The following is a 21,360-nucleotide window of genomic DNA, read 5'->3' on the forward strand; positions in this document are numbered from 1 at the left end:
CGTCTTTGGTGAGTGATTTGGGGCGGCGCCTTCCTCAGGGGAATCCAACAATACTTCCAGAAAAAAGACAGATCCCCTCTTGCACGGGGTCCCAAAATATGAATGGTAGAGAGCTGTTGTTTCTTCTAGATCTTTTCCCGGGATTGTGAGTTAGCTCTCAGAATAACTCAGGCTTCTCCATGTCCATTATTGCAGCTCAACAGCGACACCTGCCACCCACGAATTTTACACGTCCATTAAAAGCTGCTTGTGTGAAAGGAAATCATTGCCATCAATAGGCAAGCAGCAAAGAGGATAGCAACATTAATGGCAAATTCAAAAGGTGAATTTCTTTAACACAGAATGTGTTCCTGTGGTGAATGAAAACTCTAGAAAAGAAGTCAAGAGGATGCTTGACCTAAGAAGGGCAGGTGGTCCCTGGAGGAGATAACTGGAAGGGTAAGCAAATTAAATGAAGATATTATTTTTTTTTTGCCTGCAAATTTAGTGAAAAGACAAACTTGCTAAAACCCAGTCCTGGAGAGGCAAATGCGTAAAGGGCTCTACTTATGGTTGGGTGCCTCATAAACTGATACAAGTTGTCTTGAAAGTAGTTTAGTAGTCGGATTCCATTAGTTTTCTTACCTTTAATTTACTTTTTGAATAAAAGTGCATTCTCATGGTTAAAATGCAAAGAGTATACAAATGATGTGCATTGGAAATTCTCCTTCCCACCTTGCTTCTCCAGCAACCCAGTTATATCCCCATAGACAACCCATATTAGTTGTTTCTGGTGCAAACTTTCAGGAATATTTTTATAACATACACAAATATGTCCACATTCTTTGCATCCTGACACAAAGCACAGCATAATATAATTTGCAATGTTGATTTCTTTGCATCTTAAGAGATTTTCCCAGAGGATTGCATAAAGAGCTTCCTCTTTCTTTTTATGGCTATTAATCCATTGTTATGGGTTGTATCATCCCCCCTTCAAAAATTCATTTGTTGAAGTCCTAACCCCTAGAACCACACAATGACCTTATTTGGAAATAGGGTCATTGTAGACACAATTATTTAAGGTGAGCTCATACAGATGTAGTTAGGACCCTAATCCAACCTACTGGTGTGTGTGTGTGACTGGTTTCCTTATAAAAGGGGGAAATTTGGACACGGACTTGCACACAGGAAGAATGCTGTGAGGAGATGAAAGCAGAGATGGGGTGGTATGTCTTCAAGGAGTGCCAGAGATTGCCAGCAGACCACCAGCACTAGGTGAGAGGCATGGAACAGATTGTCCTCACATCCCTCAGAAGGAGCCAACTCTGCTGATACCTTACCTTGGGCTTCTATCCTCCAGAACTAGGAGACAATACATTCCTGTTGGTTAAGCCACCCTGTTTGTGGTACTTTGTTACAGCAGCCTGAGCAAACTCATCCACATGGAAGCACAATATGTACTTAATCATTTCCCTACTTTGGAATTTTAGGGGTTTTTCCAACCTTTTACTTTAAAAAGTTTTGCAGAGTAACTTTTTCATACACTGTTTCATGAGTGCATGACAACACCAGCATGGTGAATTCCTAGAGCAGGATGGATGTGGCAAGGATGCGAGTGTGGTGACCCTACTGCCACGTGCCTGCTCCGAGGCTGGGCAAGTCTGTGCCCCCACTGGCGCAGACAGTGCTTTCTGTCTGTTCTCGTCACTGTTAGGCTGGAGAAAGGAAAAACAAGGACATGCAAACATAACAGAGAGATGCCATAGGGGGAGAACAACCAGACCCCAAAGTCCATGCTGTATATGGAAAGGGGACAGCTCTCCCTGAATTCCATCCTGATGTGCCAACTGGGACCCGGATGTCAGCCTCCTCCCTCTTTGAAGGAAAAAAGTTTCTAGTTGACTATTATGTCACCTTTAGCCAATCATACCTCTCAACACCCGCCTAAGATAGTTTGCCCACTCCTCCCCCTCCTAATCCCTTATAAGCGCCCCACCTCCCTAACCAGGTGTGACTTCTCCGGCTTGTAGTACCCAGGCCATGAGAACATCACCCGGGGGTATTTAAATAAATTACCTGGCCCTTTGTTGCCTCTCATTGCCTGCTAATTCCGGCTAGAATTTATCTTACAGCCACCACAGTGTGGCATCTAACTTTCGGATCTTTGCCATTCTGGTTAAGAGAACAATGGCATCTCTGCGTGGTTTGCATTCATTTTTCTATTGGATTGCTGGTCTAATTAGTTTTGGAGGGCTCTTTGTCTATCAGGGAATTGTGTTACCCTTTTTGATATATAATGCAAATATTTTTTCCCAGTTAGTTATTTAAACTTCCACTTCTCCTGTGGTGGTTTTGCCACACAAAAAATATTGTATCTGTATGTATTTGAATGAATTATTCTTTATGCTTTCTGGGTTTTGTCACTACAACAAGAAAAAAAACCCTTCCCAACTCCAGTATGATCAAAGAAGTCTCCTGTGTTTTTTCTTCTAATGCTTTAAGGCAGGTGGTTAGAGCAATATTTTTGTAATACTTTTGATGCCGGGGTTCTTGTTCACAAAGCCAAAGAATGAACTTCACAAACACTCAAGGTAGGAGAGCAAGGTACAGACTTTTATTCAGAGGTAAAGTGAGAGGACAGAGATCCCAGCTCATGCTAGGAGGGGACAAGAGAGTCTGTGGTTGGCTCATTGTCTAGGGGTTTTATGCACGGTTGAGGATTTTCAGGAATGAGGGTAAAGGGTTAGGGGTGCAGACTTGTTGAATGGTCCCAGAAAGCTCATTCTTGATGAGTAAAAGAAGAAATTTTCTGCTCTGATTCTTTCTCAAGATAGCAGTTTCCCTCTGGCAGCATGTCAATTAAGACCGCCTACCCTGCCCCCAAGGTGGGCTGGGTTGTTGCCTGTTTGCTGAAGTAAGTTAAGAATCTTACTTTTTAACTTCTTGGGCTGTTTATAGTTGGGCTTGCTTACTAAATTAGTCTTTTTCCTAGGTTGCAGATTACTTGGTTAGGATCAAAGAAGGAAATACAGCACATAGGTATGGTTAAAATAAGCTGGGCCTTTTAGCAGGCTAAGGTAAATTTTACAGTGTCATGATTTAAATTGATACAGTGAAGTCACAGGTTATGCTGAGATACTTTTCTTTATCTGCAGAACACTCAAACATTCCAGGCCAAGTTGCTGCTGGCCTTTTGAATTTTAACTCATCTCACTGAAGATGTCTATATTCCTAGTCTGGTATCTTTACCCTAGAGAATTAGTGTGACTCTGACTTTGCGTAATGCTTATCACAGTTTCAATAGGGACTTCTTTGCACATTGCTACATTGTTCTGACTGTAATTATCTTGCTCTGCTTTTTCTCCGGAGGCCCTCACCCTACTCTGACTACACCCATGGTCCCTATCTCAATACCACAGAGCAGGTCTAGACATTCTGTTCTGGTTCGTAGATATATAGAAGAGACGGGTGTTGGAAAAGACAGGTGTGTGTGTGAAGACACAAGCTCAAATAAAAGGTGTCTGGCTTATATCAAGACTCATGGAAGAAAAACCATCTTCTAAAATAAAAATCACCTTTATTAAGATGATTTACATGCCTTCCCAATGATCCTCCCTCCTCATACTCATACTACCTTTCACTGAGCAAAGTCTCCCAACCTGGACAGAAGTATTGTTCTACCTTGCTGCCCAAAGGGAAAAACCCAGTCCTCCCACGCCAGGGCTGGGAACCAGCCAGCCAACACCACAAACTTTAATCTGGAGTGTGAATTCTCCTGGAGGGATTGTAAAGACTGGCTGAAGAAACATCTAGGGCTGTGCTGTCTCATAAAGAGGCATTAGCCACATGTGGCTATTTAAATTAAATGTAGTTAAAAATTCAGAGTATTTTCCAGTGCTCAATAGCTACATGCAGCTAGGCTACCATTTGGGGTAGCTCTGGGGGATTCTACTCCAAATCCTCAACTCACATAAGTACTTTTGCTTGAAATTTAGTTGCCTGAGAAGGGCCTGGGGCTCTACTACTTCCTGGGGTTGGCTGTTCCTTGGTGTACTCTAACACAGAACACACCTCGCAATGGCCCAGACTGAACTGCCAGGTGTGTGGAGTTCTGGCATTGAGTCCAGTGTGCTGCTAAAGGATACTGCTGGGGCCCGGGGGGTTGCCGTTGAGGTCTTGGGGCAATGAAGAGCAAAGAAGGAGGTGGGAGTCATCATGGCAGGTGCTCAAAAGAAGTCACTTTATTCTGCATAAAGCTCTACTTTTTATACTGCTACTGTGCTAATTCATGTTTACATAAGTATTGAAGATGTGCACATGTGTGGCCTTCATGGCCAGGTGTCTGGCCTTCAAGGCCCTTATCTAGCTCTAAGACAGGGACCATGGGTGTAGTCCCAGTAGGGTGAGGGCCTCTGGAAAAAGCAAGGCAAGATATTTGCAGTTAGAGCAATGTAACTACATTCAAGGAAACCCACTACTAAAACTCTGTGTTAAACATTCAGCTCTAGAGTCATTCATTCTTCGGTGAGGTCAGTTAATATTCCCCAGATAAAGAAGAGTAGCACATGTTTTTATTATGCTAATCATTTATAATCATGTGTAAGACTCACTTTAACATGCTAAAAGGCCCAGGCCTATGTGCTATCTTTCCTCCTTCAGGTCTGATGAGGTGATTTGCAAACTGGGCAACTAATTTAGCATGCAGGCCCAGCTGTAAACAACACAGTAAACGGCAACTAGGATTCCACCTTAAAGCTAAGATTGCATTTTAATACCCAAGAAGTTAAGACGTTAGAAATTCTTAACTTACTCTTTAGCAAAAAATACCTCAGTCCACCTTGGGGGCTGGGAGGTGGCCTTGTTTCATATGCCCCTAGACCAAGATGCTGGTATCTCAGGAAGAAATCATCAGAGCAGGAAGTTGCTTGTGTTAATTCTAAATATTCAGGGACCACTAAGTAAGTCCACACCCCTAAGCTTTCTTTCCTGTTCTCAAAAATCCTCAACTGCCTATAAAACCCCTAGACAATGCACCACCACTCCAGACGCCAGGAGCTCTGTCCTTTCACTTTATCTCTAAATAAAAGCCTGTACCTTGCTCTCCTACCTTGAGTGTTTGTGGAGCTCATTCTTTGGCTTCGTGAACAAGAACCCCAACATCAGCTCCTTACTCATGGGTACAATATTCTGTGTTTTCAAGGCCAGACATATCCGGGGTGAAGCAGCGGATAGCTGTCCTTATAGAACAGTAGTGACAGTGGGGGGGGGAGCGGGGGCCTTCCCTACAGACACCCCTTTTATTCCCTCCCACCTACCCAGTACCTGCATCTGTAAAAAATGAAAACTAGGTGTAGAGTTGATGCTGAACACTGGCTCACATCAGTGATAAGTAAAATTCATCCAGGTACTCTGCACAAATTGAACTGTTAAAAGAAGTTCATCTTATTAAAAGTTGTGCTTCCAAAACATTTTACTTTTTGTCTAAGAATTGACAGTAAAATTTTGTACCATATATAATGTTGCTAATCGAGAAAATAACACGAGTGAAAACAACTAATTTCTAATTTCATTACTGAGAAGTGTGTTAGGGCGAACAATAAAACTTAAACCATTAAACTATTTTTCATTAGGATAACATTCAGTGAGGCACGGAGAATGAAACTATTTTAGATTACGATAAAAGTCTCAGGAGTGAATAAAACAAAAACGTAGTTTCAAAAAAAAAATCTGAAAAGATGCAAAATTTCTGTTAAAGTGAACGATAGTATCAAATTGTGTATTTAGAATCCGCTGAATAGGTCTGAAATAACTAGTTTTGTCTTTTTAAGTTATCAATTTAAAATTATCTAAATTTAAACGCAAACTTAATTCACAGTGGGCCAAAAGTCTTTTGCAATTCTTTAAACTTAAGATTAAAAATATTTAGATGTTACTATAAGGTAAGGAGAGATTTTCAAACTCATTTCAGGCCGGGATCCAGGAGCCCACACCTGGGGTCACCGTCCCGCCGGCCCCGCCGCAGTTTTCGGGGTTCTGTCTGGTTCTGGGGCGACCCCGGGGGGCCCTGCGTCCCGCACCATTTGCAGGGTTGGTGCCCTTCTCGGATCCCTCAGGGGTCTGGAAGCCTCAGGCCGCCGCCCCGCCCCCGGCACGGCCTGGCCCTCTGAGAAGGCGGACCCCGCACCCAGGCGCCGCGCGCTGCTCCGCCTCCGTCGGGGCGCCCCGCGGCCCCACTTTGTAACGAGTTACGCGCTCAGGTGCACAGGTCCTTAGATGTTTGCCTTACTGAGCCAGTTATTTTTGCCTTAATGTCGGCCCCACCCCTGAATGCAAAGCTCACACCAGATGCTTCGGCCCCCTCGCGAGCACTGGATAAACAGCAGGACCCACGTGCCGTCGCCACAGGTCACATGTCCTGCCGGAGGAAAGACCACCGAGTCCGTCCTCCAGCCTCCCAGAGAAGACTCGGAAGTGCTCCAAAGCCCGTACGCGTCCTTCCGGGAGGGCTGTCCCTGCTTGTGTCCCGCCGGCGGCAGGGCTCCCGCGGCGCCGCTAAAACCAGTACGTGAGTCCGCGGCCAACCGTGCTCCGGTCCCCGGCCTTCGCCTGCCACGCTTTTACCTTCTCGGCCCGGTCCTGGCTGCCCCTCTGGTCACGCGCCGTATCTGGGAGAAAGCGTGTTCCCTCCCCAAACATACCTCAGGAGGCGCGTTCCGGGGGAGTGGACGGGGGGAGATCCTGGCCGGCCGAGGGGTGTAGGGCGCGCCCCTGAAACGGACTGGGTGCCTTGTGGCTTCCAACTCCGGCCGTCCGGGCCGGGTTAGGGCCCCCCGGTGTCCGGAGAAAGGCTGGGGCCTCTCCCCGTGTTTCTCGACTGTTCGATGCTGTCTGAGGCGGGATAACTGAAAATTAGGGCTTTAAAATAGGCGCCCTTGTGTGTCTCCATGGCCGTTGAGTTTGTCTTAAGAGTGAATACGAGCGTTAGTGGGACCCCGCGAGGTGATCAGTTTTGATCTCCCCCACGTTTTTTTCCCCCTGGGTTGGGGTGACCATGTTGAGACTCCTGCCGCAGGTGTGTAGACCCAGTGTCCTGGCCTCGCTTCTCGCCCTCGCTGTGGGGAAGCTCACCGTATGCAGACGGGTGGCCTGCCAGGGGCTCCGCAAGCTGAAGAGGCTCTTAGACCCGGGGACAGCCCCCGGGACCCAGGTGGTGAGAACATGAAAGATGATTGGGTGTGCTGCTCCAAAATGTTCGGGCTAGGTGGCTACCCGGTGTTTTCGAGGGTTCTGTTTAAATGCTTCGTACACTTTAAAATACGTAATAATTCATGTTTCAGTTTAAAATACAGAGTTAGCAGTGAAAAGGTTTGTTCTGTCTGAGCTAACTTTCTAGGCCCGACTTCCTTTGACAACTACATTTGTAGCCTTCCGGAGTTTATTTATGCAAATATGAATGTAGTTAGTTCCCCTTTTTTCTTACAGGTGATAGGGTACTCGCCAAAGTTATGGCCCCTTCTTTCTCTTAATCCAATTTAGGCATCGTTAGAGCTTTTTAAAATTTATTATTAAACAACTCTGGTAGTGGATTGGCCATTGTTTGGATGTTTTGAATGTTCCATAATTTTTTTAGAACTGTTCAGGGACATTAGGGTTGTTTCCAGTTATTTTATTGTTTCAAACAATGATGCTGTCGATATTGTACTAGGGCACTTAAAATATTGATCAAAATAGCTTTTGTTTTACATTAACTCAGCCAGTTATTGGTAAATTGTTAATCATGCCAGATCATTAATGTCAATGTGTAAAGAACAAATGAAACCAAATAGCTTTTATGTCCTGAGATTTGCATTTATGATGCTTAGCCTTATGCTAGCCTAATAAACCTTCTATTAATGACTTTATTTAAGCCAGCCTTTGCCCCTTGAGCTTCAGAAAATCTCTCAGCCTCCCTTTCAGTCTCTTTTGCTTACTTTATCACCCAGGATGACTAGAAATCTCTTCTCCATTACCAGGTATGAGAGTGTTTTATTTCATTTTTTAGTTTTAAGGAAAAATCACCTGGTTTTTCCTTCTAAGCAGTAGAACCAACTCTTGTTGACCGTTCACAATTCTGATACTCTTAAACTAAATGCAGTAACTAAAGCACAAACTATATTTTCTCTTTTGTCCTATATATCACCTGTCTCTCCACTCTTTAGTCCCATCTTTCATTTGGCCCATTCTCCCACTTCCTAGGTGCTGTTTCTCCTGAGTTGGTGAGCGTTTTGTGATCACCTTCCCTCTTGTTTTCTCTTTTCTTTCTCTGGTCATCTCCAAGTCAAATATAATACCCAAGAAGTGAAGGTACAGAATCCAGGTGTGACACTTGATATTAGATTGACTTGTGGAATATGGTCAGTACTCTGGAAGCCCATAGTAGCTGCTGGTGTGTTACTTACTGCACTTCGTTGTTAATAGGCAGGAATTCTCAGCCACAGGGGGCTACCATTCTCTTGTGAGTTATCTAGGCTTTTGAGAAGTGGCTCTTGACTCTCTGGGGCAGGCACAGCAAGAATTTAGGGGGAAGTTCATACTGTCTGTGCAAGCATTTTTAGGCATTAGGGGTGGAATGTGAAGAACAGGCACACAGGTGACCAGAGATTGTGAGTCAGGTAATTTGCAAGGAGTGGAGGGCATTCTGTGGCTGATACTTTCTTGACTGATGTAACTTAGCTGTGGGGTCATGCTTCCTCCTGAGAACTGATTACAGAGGAGTTCCCCATCCAACCTGTAGAACATTTAAAAACTTAAAACTCTTCAGCCTTCTCTATGCAGGAGGTGCGCTTTTAGAGTGATTCTTGTCTTGTATCATAGGGTACACATGACTTAGCCACCATCTCAGTCTTGATGGGATTATAATAACCTCCCAGACTCCAGGACTCAGTTCTCTCCCCCTTAATCCAGTCTCCCACCACAACCAGTAAGAGTAATCTTTATTTCTTTTAATTTTTATTAGGAAAAAACTCACCAGAAAGTAGAATAGTACAGTGAACTTCATACACCCATAGTTCAGATTCAACAATTATCAGGATTCTGCTACATTTGTTTCACTTCTCCTTATTTTTTATTTGTTTGAAGTATTTTAAAGGCAATTCCAGACATCATGCCATTTCATCTTAGCATACTTCAGCCTACAAAAGAAGATACTTCTAATATAGCCATAAAGCTGTTATCATACCAAATATTTAAGTAACTGATTCCTTGATATCAGGTTGGCAAACTGCTGGGTCTGCTCTTTTTGTATGACCTGCAAGCTAAAGTGGTTTTTACATCTTTAAAAGAATGTTAAAAGGCAAGCAAACAGACAGAAATAAGAGACAGAGTTATGTGTCTCTCAAAGCCTAAAATATTTTCTATCTTGTCCTTTACAGACAAGATTATCACCTCTTGATTTAATACAATAAGTGATCTTCCAGAATGCATAGCCTAATTTGCTACTTCTTTGCCTAAAATTCCTCAGGATCACGTCTGGACTCCTTAGTGCGATGGGAAGGCCCTGGTGCAGCCCTTGTTTTTGCTCACCTGTCCAGGTGTGCCCACCACCTTCTGCTCTAGATGTCCAGAGGGCGGTGAACCCATCCCTTTGCACCTTCTCTTCTCTCTGCTGGAATACTCACTCTCTAACTGAAGCTTTTGTAATCCTTTGAAGCAGAAGAGTTGATCCTATTCTCCTCCCTCATCTGCCCCATGCCTGCCATTTTTAGCACTTTTGACTTACTCCTGCTGTATTCTCTTCTAGTCTGCTGTAATCTTCTTGAGGGGAGGGCCTGGTCTTAACCATCTCTACATCCCCCAGAGTAACCCAGTGCCTGAGAAAAAAGCAGGCTATGGATAATAATCCAAGTTCCTTGGCAACATTTAGCCTCAGAAATAACTGAAAGACTAGAATGTATTTTATTGTTTGGGAAGATATCTTAACATTTTGTTACATCCTCTTGATTGTCTTTATGTTTTAGTAGCTTAGTCCATTTGGGCTGCATAACAACATATTACAGACTGGATGGCTTATAAACAACAGAAATTCATTTCTCACAGTTCTGGAGGCTGGGAAGTCCAAGGTCAAGGCATCAGGAAATCACTGTGAGGTCTTTTTCCTAAGAACATGTAATCCCAACCTTAATTCACGGAGGCTCCACCCACATGACCCAAGCACCTCCAGTAGGTCTCTCCCTCATAATACCATCATCGGTGGGGGGCTGGGGGGTAGGATTTCAGAAGGATTTGAGAGGGTCATACATTCAGTCCATAGCAGGAACACTTACTTCTTTTTATGTCTTGTTTTTTCCCTGTGTATTTGATTGACCTTTTCTTAGTTTCAGTGTTGATTAATACGAATCTCATTGTAAAACATCTATTTTCAGTGAAGATGTACCCTTATATTGATCTATTTTGATTTTAGTCGTTAAGAGGATTGGGTGAACTATACTGGGTAATGGGACACTGTGCCTCCACCCAAACAGCAGGTTAAGCAGGACTGAAACTGGGAGCCTCCTGGCATCTGCCTTGTTAAGAGAGGTAAGCAGTGAAATATTTGTGATTTGGTGCAGACCAGGACAGTCAGCAGCTAAACAGGGAATCCCAGAGGACATGAAGGGGATGAGGAATTAGACCCTCAGACTCAGGAGAAAGGGGTCCATCTGGACCAAGGATCAGTGAGTACAGTGCAGTGAGGGGTGGGTTAGCCTGGCCCATTTGGTGTCCCAAGTCACTCCAGGAGGTTGGGTGGAGAAGGCTTCTTGCCACACTAAGTAGCCTAGGAGGACTTGGTTTGGGGACCAGGTGTGCATTTTTCCAAACTCTTGACAGTTGTTGAAGGGATAAGAATGAAGGTAGGGAGACTAGCAGAAGTTGAAAAGGGAATTTAGGGGGGCCTAAGGCCTTAACAATGGGAATGGAGTTATTAAGCTGGTTTTAGGGGATCTTTTGGATGTGGAGAGGTGAGGGAAAGAGAAGAGCCCACTTCTGATTTAGGCAAAGGGGAGGATAGGAGGGTGTGAGGGTCTGTAATTGAAGAGAGTGGTCTGGACCAGAGATGGGTAGTTGGTAGAAGTGATGTGGCTCCTACCACTATAGATGGGGCTCCTACCCAGGGAGAAAATGTAGAATCAGGGGAAAAGGTTCAGTATGGAGCAGGGGCACCAGGAACATCTGAAGGACAGCAGGTTGGGGGGTTGGCACTAGCCCCAGAGAAGTTAATGCAGCACGGTCTGAGTGGGAAGGGATCAGATTGAGTAGAGTAGGCACGAGGGGAGCTGGGACGTGAAGAACACTTTCTTCAGGTAGCTGAACAGGAGGCAGGGTGGTGAAAGCAGTACAGGGGATGGAGAGGTAGAGCTGAGGGTATTTCTATTTAACTTTTGACATTTTTAAACTTTATTTGGAAATATCAAATGCACAAAAACATTTCAAGAATAACAGTAAAAATAATCCCTTCTTACACTCACTGTATTGAGCATTTACTTAATGTTGTCTTTTCTGCCTTCCTCACTCTAATACATAACAATTTTCTTCAAAACCATTTAAGGATAACATACATCATAGTGCCCATCCCTAAATACTTCAGTATATAAACTTACTAAGCATAGGGATATTGTCTTGCATAACTACAGTGCAACTATCAACTTCAGTACATTTAAAGTTAATAATACTTTAATCTACCATATTCCAGTTTTGTCAGTTGATGCAATTAGTTTTTTTTTTTTTTGAGAGGGCATCTCTCATATTTATTGATCAAATGGTTGTTAACAACAATAAAATTCTGTATAGGGGAGTCAATGCTCAATGCACAATCATTAATCCACCCCAAGCCTAATTCTCATCAGTCTCCAATCTTCTGAAGCATAACAAACAAGTTCTTACATGGTGAACAAATTCTTACATAGTGAATAAGTTCTTACATGGTGAACACTACAAGGGCAGTCATCACAGAAACTTTCAGTTTTGATCACGCATTATGAACTATAAACAATCAGGTCAAATATGAATATTCGTTCATATACTTCAGGTCAAATACTTCATTTATATGTGGATCCCACATTTCTCCCATTATTATTATTATTTTTAATAAAATGCTGAAGTGGTAGGTAGATGCAAGATAAAGGTAGAAAACATAGTTTAGTGTTGTAAGAGAGCAATTGTAGATGATCAGGTGTGTGCCTGTAGACTGTGCTAATCCGCGCTAGACAAGGGCAATAAAACATCCATGGATGCAGAAGCTTTCTCTCAAAACAGGGGGGGTGGGGTGAGTTCTAAGCCTCACCACTGTTGATCCCCAATTTCTCACCTGATGGCCCCCCTGCGACTGTGCCTGTCTTAGGTTGTTCCTCCCTTGAGGAATCTTACCCATCTCTGGCTAACCAGTCATCTTCCGGGGCCATACAGGGAAATGTAAAGTTGGTAAGTGAGAGAGAAGCCATATTGTTTGAAAAGGTTAGCTTTTTACTTCTTTGCAGATTTATGCCCTGTGGCTTCTATGCCCAGCATTTGTCTTGAGGTATCTTTACCGCTTGGAGGAATTATGATACTCTGTAAATTCGATATGAGGCACGAATTCTGTTTAAATGTTGTAATTAGGAAGGAAGAAGAAAAGCTATAGAAGTAGCATATGGAAGAAAACATGGGAAGATTGATTATTTCTTTGACATATCTTCTTGTAGAGTAACTTAAGCATGTACAGGTTTTAAACTACTAATTAAATTGTGCACACACATTAACATAATAGGAATACAGTTACATAACCAAAGCAAATCTATAATTACCAGCCATCTCCAGTGAAACCAAGAAAACCAGTTAGGCATCCTAGGCATTTGTGAAAATTTATCTATGATATGATGGATATTGTCCAACTGTACTTGAACAGTCTGAGAGAAATCAGATAAATTAAAACAACCCATTCCTGGGAACTGTTCTCATTCCATATATTCTTTTAACAGTAGATAGTCTGTAGTTGTAAGATTTTGGAGCGCTACAACTTGCACTTCTCCTAATTCTTGGTTGAGTTCCAACAGTTTAGATCCAGTCAAATTTGTTGTTTTCCTGTATGCACAGGCCAGCTTAGATATCTCCTTCTTCATTCCAATGGCAAGTCCAGGAACCGGTGGGATGAATGCAGCTACAGCTGTAGCAGCGCCTGGATCTTTGTTGAGGTTTTTTGATGATCATCTTCTGGTATGAGTCTTACAGAGAGTGCTGATGTTGGAAGTTCTTCTTCATATCGTATCTTAGTTCATTTTCTGGGTAGCCAAATTAGGCTTTGATCCTCTGTATAAACATAAACAGACCCTTTGCCCGCACTTTGATATGCCCTTTATACCATTGTGTAGAACTCATTGGAGGTCACCACACAGGAACTGCTTTTTTTTTTTAAGAGAAAGGAATATTATCAGAAAAATGTACCTCCATAGCTGATCATCTGACACCCTTTAAGTGATCAAAATTAAGGATATTTAAAGCATGCATTAATCGTTGATTTACAGTTAGTTTTATCCTCTCAGGGAGTAATCCCCCTTTTCTTTTTTTTTTTTTTGGTTTTCATTAATCTATACTTACATGAAGAATATTATGTTTACTAGGCTCTCCCCTATACCAGGTCCCCCCTGTAAACCCCTTTACAGTTACTGTCCATCAGCATAGCAAAATGTTGTAGAATCACTACTTGTCTTCTCTGTGTTGTACAGCCCTCCCCTTTCTCCCCACCCCATTATGCATGCTAATCTTAATATTCCCCTTCCTTCTCCCCCCCCACACCACACATCACTCCCTACTCACCCATCCTCCCCAGTCCCTTTCCTTTTGGTACCTGTTAGTCCATTCTTGGGTTCTGTGATTCTGCTGCTGTTTTGTTCCTTCAGTTTTTCCTTTGTTCTTATACTCCACAGATGAGTGAAATCATTTGGTATTTCTCTTTCTCCGCTTGGCTTATTTCAATGAGCATAATACCCTCCAGCTCCATCCATGTTGCTGCAAATGGTAGGATTTGCCCTCTTCTTATGGCTGAGTAGTATTCCATTGTGTATATGTACCACATCTTCTTTATCCATTCATCTCCTCATGGACATTTAGGTTGCTTCCAATTCTTGGCTATTATAAATAGTGCTGCGATAAACATAGGGGTGCATCTTTCTTTCTCAAACTTGATTGCTGTGTTCTTAGGGTAAATTCCTAGGAGTGGAATTCCTGGGTCAAATGGTAAGTCTGTTTTGAGCATTTTGATGAACCTCCATACTGCTTTCCACAATGGTTGAACTAATTTACATTCCCACCAGCAGTGTAGCAGGGTTCCCCTTTCTCCACAGCCTTGCCAACATTTGTTGTTTCTCTTTTGGATGGCAGCCATCCTTACTGGTGTGAGGTGATACCTCATTGTAGTTTTAATTTGCATTTGTCTGATAATTAGCGATGTGTCTGTTGGCCATCTGTATTTCTTTTTTGGAGAACTGTCTGTTCAGTTCCTCTGCCCATTTTTTAATTGGGTTATTTCATTTTCGTTTGTTTAGGTGGGTGAGCTCTTTATATATTTTGGACGTCAAGCCTTTATCGGATCTGTCATTTACAAATATATTCTCCCATACTGTAGGGTTCCTTTTTGTTCTATTGATGGTGTCTTTTGCTGTACAGAAGCTTTTCAGCTTAATATAGTCCCACTTGCTCATTTTTGGTGTTGTTTTCCTTGCCCGGGGAGATATGTTCAAGAAGAGGTCACTCATGTTTATGTCTAAGAGGTTTTTGCCTATGTTTTTTTCCAGGAGTTTAATGGTTTCATGACTTACATTCAGGTCTTTGATCCATTTTGAGTTTACTTTTGTATATGGGGTTAGACAATGGTCCATTTTCATTCTCCTACATGTAGCTGTCCAGTTTTGCCAGCACCATCTGTTGAAGAGACTGTCATTTTGCCATTGCATGTCCATGGCTCCTTTATCAAATATTAATTGACCATACATGTCTGGGTTAATGTCTGGAGTCTCTAGTCTGTTCCACTGGTCTGTGGCTCTGTTCTTGTGCCAGTACCAAATTGTCTTGATTACTATGGCTTTGTAGTAGAGCTTGAAGTTGGGGAGTGAGATCCCCCCTACTTTATTCTTCTTTTTCAGGATTGCTTTGGCTATTCGGGGTCTTTGGTGTTTCCATATGAATTTTTGAATTATTTGTTCCAGTTCATTGAAGAATGTTGCTGGTAATTTGAGAGGGATTGCATCAAATCTGTATATTGCTTTGGGCAGGATGGCCATTTTGACGATATTAATTCTTCCTAGCCATGAGCATGGGATGTTTCCATTTGTTAGTGTCCCCTTTAATTTCTCTTAAGAGTGACTTGTAGTTTTCAGGGTATAGGTCTTTCACTTCTTTGGTTAGGTTTATTCCTAGGTATTTTATTCTTTTTGATGCAGTTGTGAATGGAGTTGTTTTCCTGATTTCTCTTTCTGTTGGTTCATTGTTAGTGTATAGGAAAGCCACAGATTTCTGTGTGTTAATTTTGTATCCTGCAACTTTGCTGTATTCTGATATCAGTTCTAGTAGTTTTGGGGTGGAGTCTTTAGGGTTTTTTATGTACAATATCACGTCATCTGCAAATAGTGACAGTTTAACTTCTTCTTTACCAATCTGGATTCTTTGTATTTCTTTGTTTTGCCTGATTGCCATGGCTAGGACCTCCAGTACTATGTTAAATAGCAGTGGGGAGAGTGGTCATCCCTGTCTAGTTCCTGATCTCAGGAAAAGCTTTCAGCTTCTCGCTGTTCAGTATAATGCTGGCTGTGGGTTTATAATAAATGGCCTTTATTATGTTGAGGTACCTGCCCTCTATTCCCATTTTGCTGAGAGTTTTTATCATGAGTGGATGTTGAATTTTGTCAAATGCTTTTTCAGTATCTATGGAGATGATTATGTGGTTTTTGTCTTTCTTTTTGTTGATGTGGTGGATGATGTTGATGGATTTTCGAATGTTGTACCATCCTTGCATCCCTGGGATGAGTCCCACTTGGTCATGGTGTACGATCCTTTTGATGTATTTTTGAATTCGGTTTGCTAATATTTTGTTGAGTATTTTTGCATCTACGTTCATCAGAGATATTGGTCTGTAGTTTTCTTTTTCGGTGGGGTCTTTGCCTGGTTTTGGTATTAGGGTGATGTTGGCTTCATAGAATGAATTTGGGAGTATTCCCTCCTTTTCTATTTTTTGGAAAACTTTAAGGAGAATGGGTATTATGTCTTCCCTGTATGTCTGATAAAATTCTGAGGTGCATCCATCTGGCCCGGGGGTTTTGTTCTTTGGTAGTTTTTTGATTACTGCTTCAATTTCGTTGCTGGTAATTGGTCTGTTTAGATTTTCTGGGTCAGTCTTGGAAGATTGTATTTTTCTAGGAAGTTGTCCATTTCTCCTAGGTTTCCCAGCTTGTTAGCATATAGGTTTTTATAGTACTCTCTAATAATTCTTTGTATTTCTGTGGGGTCCGTCATGATTTTTCCATTCTCATTTCTGATTCTGTTGATTTGTGTTGATTCTCTTTTTCTCTTAATAAGTTTGGCTAGAGGCTTATCTATTTTATTTTCTCAAAGAACCAGCTCTTGGTTTCATTGATTTTTGCTATTGTTTTATTCTTCTCAATTTTGTTTATTTCTTCTGTGATCTTTATTATGTCTGTCCTTCTGCTGACTTTAGGCCTCATTTGTTCTTCTTTTTCCAATTTTGATAATTGTGACATTGGACCATTCATTTGGGATTGTTCTTCCTTCTTTAAATATGCCTGGATTGCTATATACTTTCCTCTTAAGACTGCTTTTGCTGTATCCCACAGTAGTTGGGGCTTTGTGTTGTTGTTGTTGTTTGTTTCCATATACTGCTGGATCTCCATTTTGATTTGGTCATTGATCCATTGATTATTTAGGAGCGTGTTGTTAAGCCTCCATGTGTTTGTGAGCCTTTCTGCTTTCTTTGTACAGTTTATTTCTAGTTTTATGCCTTTGTGGTCTGAAAAGTTGGTTGGTAGCTTTCAATCTTTTGGAATTTACTGAGGCTCTTTTTGTGACCTAGTATGTGGTCTATTCTGGAGAATGTTCCATGTGCACTTGAGAAGAATGTGTATCCTTTTGCTTTTGGATGTAGAGTTCTGTAGATGTCTATTAGGTCCATCTGTTATAGTGTGTTGTTCAGTGCCTCTGTGTCCTTACTTATTTTTTGTCTGGTGGATCTGTCCTTTGGAGTGAGTGGTGTGTTGAAGTCTCCCAGAATGAGTGCATTGCATTCTATTTCCTCCTTTAGTTCTATTAGTATTTGTTTCAGATATGTTTTTGCTCCTGTATTGGGTGCATATATATTTATAATGGTTATATCCTCTTGTTGGACTGAGCCCTTTATCATTATGTAATGTCCTTCTTTATCTTTTGTTACTTTCTTTATTTTGAAGTCTGTTTTGTCTGATATTGGTATTGCAACACCTGCTTTTTTCTTTCTGTTGTTTGCATGAAATATCTGTTTCCATCCCTTGACTTTAAGTCTGTGTATGTCTTTGAGGTGAGTCTCTTGTAAGCAGCATATGGATGGATCTTGCTTTTTTATCCATTCTGTTACTCTGTGTCTTTTGATGGGTGCATTCAGTCCATTTACATTTAGGGTGATTATTGAAAGGTATGTACTTATTGCCATTGCAGGCTGTAAGTTTGTGGTTACCAAAGGTTCAGGGTTAGCTTCTTTACTATCTTACTGTCTAACTTAACTTGCTTGTTGAGCTATTATAAACACGGTCTGATGATTCTTTATTTCTCTCCCTTCTTATTCCTCCTCCTCCCTTCTTCATATGTTGGGTGTTTTGTTCTGTGCTCTTTTTAGGAGTGCTCCCATTTAGAGCAGTCCCTGTAAGATGCCCTGTAGAGGTGGTTTGTGGGAGGCAAATTCTCTCAACTTTTGCTTGTCTGGGAATTGTTTAATCCCTCCTTCATATTTAAATGATAATAGTGCTGGATACAGTAGTCTTGGTTCGAGGCCCTTCTGTTTCATTGCATTAAGTATATCATGCCATTCTCTTCTGGCTTGTAGGGTTTCTGTTGAGAAGTCTGATGATAGCCTGATGGGTTTTCCTTTGTAGGTAACCTTTTTTTTCTCTCTGGCTACCTTTAATACTTTGTCCTTGTCTTTGATCTTTGCCATTTTAATTATTATGTGTCTTGGTGTTGCCCTCCTTGGATCCCTTGTCATGGGAGTTCTGTGTACCTCTGTGGTCTGAGAGGCCATTTCCTCCCCTAGTTTGGGGAAGTTTTAGCAATTATTTCTTCAAAGACACTTTCTATCCCCTTTTCTCTCTATTCTTCTTCTGGTACCCCTATAATGCGGATATTGTTCCATTTTCATTGGTCACTCAGCTCTCTTAGAATTCTTTCATTCCTGGAGATCCTTTTATCTCTCTCTGCATCAGCTTCTCTGCGTTCCTGTTCTCTGTTTTCTAGTCCATTAATGGTCTCTTGCATCTCGTCCATTCTGTTTTGAAGTCCTTCCAGAGCTTGTTTTATTTCTGTATTCTCCTTCCTTAGTTCTTGCATATTTCTCTGCAAGTCCATCAGTATGGTTATAACTTTTGTTTTGAATTCTTTTTCTGGAAGACTGGTTAAATCTATCTCCCCAGGTTCCTTCTCAGGGGAAGATGTAGCAGATGTCGAAGCTGTCTGGGTTAGTCTTGTCTGGATCATATTTTTTTGCCTTTTCATGTTGATAGGTGCTATTGACTGTCAACTGTGAGGGCCAAACTTTCCACTTGCTACAACAACTGCGACCCCTAGTGGCTTGTGTTTGGTAATTGCATGTAGACTCGGTCTTTGTGTCTTGCCCGGCCTGTATGGAGGAAGCTCTCTTGATGAGGGTGTGGCCAGCCTTAGGCTACTTCTCTGCTTTTGCCAAGCCCCGGAGGGGTAATGGACGGGGGGCTGTTTGGCTGTTTACCTCCGTGAGGGGTCTCAGAGCTGTTGCCCAGGGGTTAGTGTGCCCGGTTTTCCCTGTAATTTCCAGCTGCTGGACTGTGACCTTTGTTGTTTCCTTCCAGCTGTTGTGTCCCTGTCCCTTTAAGACTTTCAAAAAGCACTCGCTTTTCTTTGTCACACGGGCATCAGCTTCGGACCTCACTCAGAGGTCTTGCTGCCCTGTTTCCCTAGTTTTCAGCCCTCCACGCATGCACTGTGTCTGTGCTCTGGTGCGGATGGCTGTGGCTGGGTGTTCAGCAGTCCTGGGCTCCCTCTCCCTCCCCACTCCGACTCCTCTCCTCCCACCGGGAGCTGGGGTGAGGGGTGCTCGGGTCCCGCCTGGCCGGGGCTTTTATCTTACCCCTTTCACCAGGCGCTGGGCTCTCGCACATGTGGGTGTAGTCTGGCTATTGTCCTGCGTCTTCTGGTCTCTCTTTTAGGATTAGTTGTATTTGTTGTATTTTCAAAAATATATATGTTTTTGAGAGGAGATTCCCACTGTCCTACTCACTCCGCCATGTTGGCTCCACCCTTTTTGCAATTAGTTTTTATAACAATTTTTCCTTCTAGTTCAGATCCACTTCAGGTCAGTTATTGAATTTAGTGGTCAAGTCTCTTTGGCCTTCATTAATCTGGAGCATTTGCACAGCCTTTTTTCATCTTTTATGAAAATGATGCTTTGGAAAAATGCAAATATCTTTTAGTAGAATGTTCTTCATTTTGGATTTACTTGATTTTTAACTTGCAATTCAGTGCAGGTAATGGATTCTTTTAGGTGTATGTCCTCAGGGTGTCACTTCTGGAATCACATGATGTCCATCTCCCCCCACCTAGCCAAGCATTGTGTAATTTCTCAGACCATAGCAGGAACACTTAGCTCTTTTTATGTCTGTGTAATTACTATTTTTTTTTTCCTTTTAGTCTGGGGGGAATATTTTAAGACCATGAATATATACTGCTCCTTGTCAAAATTTCCCCCTAGATTTAGAATCTATTAACAATTCTTCCTTCATCCAATCCTTACTCTGACAGCTGCAGAATGCCAATTTTGTTTTTTCCTACTCTACTGCTCCCTCCACGTTTACCAGCTGACCCTGGTATTCTGCTGTAAGCAAGAGGTCTCTTACTCTCCCCTATTTGTATCTGTGTGGTCTCATGAAATCTTATTTTCAATGGTTTATAATTCATTCATAATTATTACGGAGCCTAAATTGGGTGTGCAAGCTGGCTCTATAGTGTTGTGACATGCCCCCATGGTGTTGTTGAGCATTTCCTTACTTGCTGGAATAACAAGATGCTCCAGCTCATCCTGTATATATCCTGTCCCCAGCCTGGAATCTACCATCTTTCTGTGGGGCTCTGGTTCCATTTAGTAAACAATGGTTGTAGAGACCAAGGGCAGGATGCCAGATGTGTTCATTACCACTGAGGTGCTTTTGCTTCTTGGCTTTTCAGCATAGAGCTAGGGAATATATGTACATATACACACTGACATCTGAATATGAATACATTTATATGTGCACATACACACATACATAGAATTTAGAAATCAGTAGGTGGCACCAGGACCTCTGATTCATCCCCACAGGGTTCTTATCTTGCCTTCCCCTAGTCCATATTTTTATGTCCCTTCTTCCTCCAGGAGAGCCCTGCCTCACAACTAAATCAACACACTTACACTTAGTCCTGTAACACATCTAAAATTGTTTCAAACTCACATTGCCCGTACCACTGCAAAAAACAAACCAGCTATGTTCAGTTGTTTACAGCACTTCCCCACAGCCTCCTCCACCCTTCTGAAGACTGGAAGTATGTAGCATATGTTGCATATTCTGTAAGTAATTACATGGATTAGCTCTGTATTTCCGTTTATTTCCTTCCTGTGGTTACTTACGTGAGACACAGATGACTTCATTTGTTTCCATTTGCTTTCTGGTGTAGCTGATTTCCCCCTTTTCCATTATCATTAATTTGATTTTACTCTGTGCCGAACATTATCATGCTTCCTTGAGGAAAAACAACACAAAAAGCTGTACTTAAGAGTATCTCTCTCCCCCATCTCTTCTGCTGTACTTCCCCCACCCTACCCCTTATAGGTAACAGGTTTCATAGGTTTCTGGTATCTCTCCTTACTTTAAAGGTAAGCAGATATATGCTTGTTTTGTTATTTTCCTTCTTTCCTATATAAAATATAATATATAGACTCTTTTTCACTTAACACTATATATCCTGGAAATTTCTATTAGTCAGTTCATAGAAATATTCCTCATTCTTTAATATTCCCTTGGGTGTATGTGCCCTGGTTTAACCAGTCTTCAATGCTTGGACATTTAGGTCGTTTTCCAGACTTTGTAGTAATAAATAGTTCTACAGTGAATAACTTTGTGCATATAT

General features: G+C 42.0%; 1 protein-coding gene across 3 annotated transcripts in view; it reads left to right on the plus strand.

Moving 5' to 3' along the window:
• Positions 1 to 5,769: 5,769 nt before the first annotated feature.
• Positions 5,770 to 21,360, plus strand: part of ZFP62 (ZFP62 zinc finger protein) — a 41,106-nt gene continuing 25,515 nt past the window's right edge. For 2 of the 3 annotated variants that reach the window (XM_073222121.1, XM_073222120.1), the window contains exon 1: positions 6,527 to 6,540. Coding sequence is in view for 1 of the 3 variants with exons in the window: in XM_017649914.3 (XP_017505403.2) it covers positions 6,288 to 6,540 (253 nt within the window). In the remaining 2 variants the exon portion in view is untranslated. Of the gene's footprint in view, positions 6,541 to 21,360 lie in introns of all 3 variants that reach the window. The other variant, XM_017649914.3, reaches the window with a different exon arrangement.

This window comes from Manis javanica, chromosome 14 (genome assembly GCF_040802235.1).
Source record: "Manis javanica isolate MJ-LG chromosome 14, MJ_LKY, whole genome shotgun sequence".
NCBI classification, from domain to species: Eukaryota; Metazoa; Chordata; class Mammalia; order Pholidota; family Manidae; genus Manis; species Manis javanica.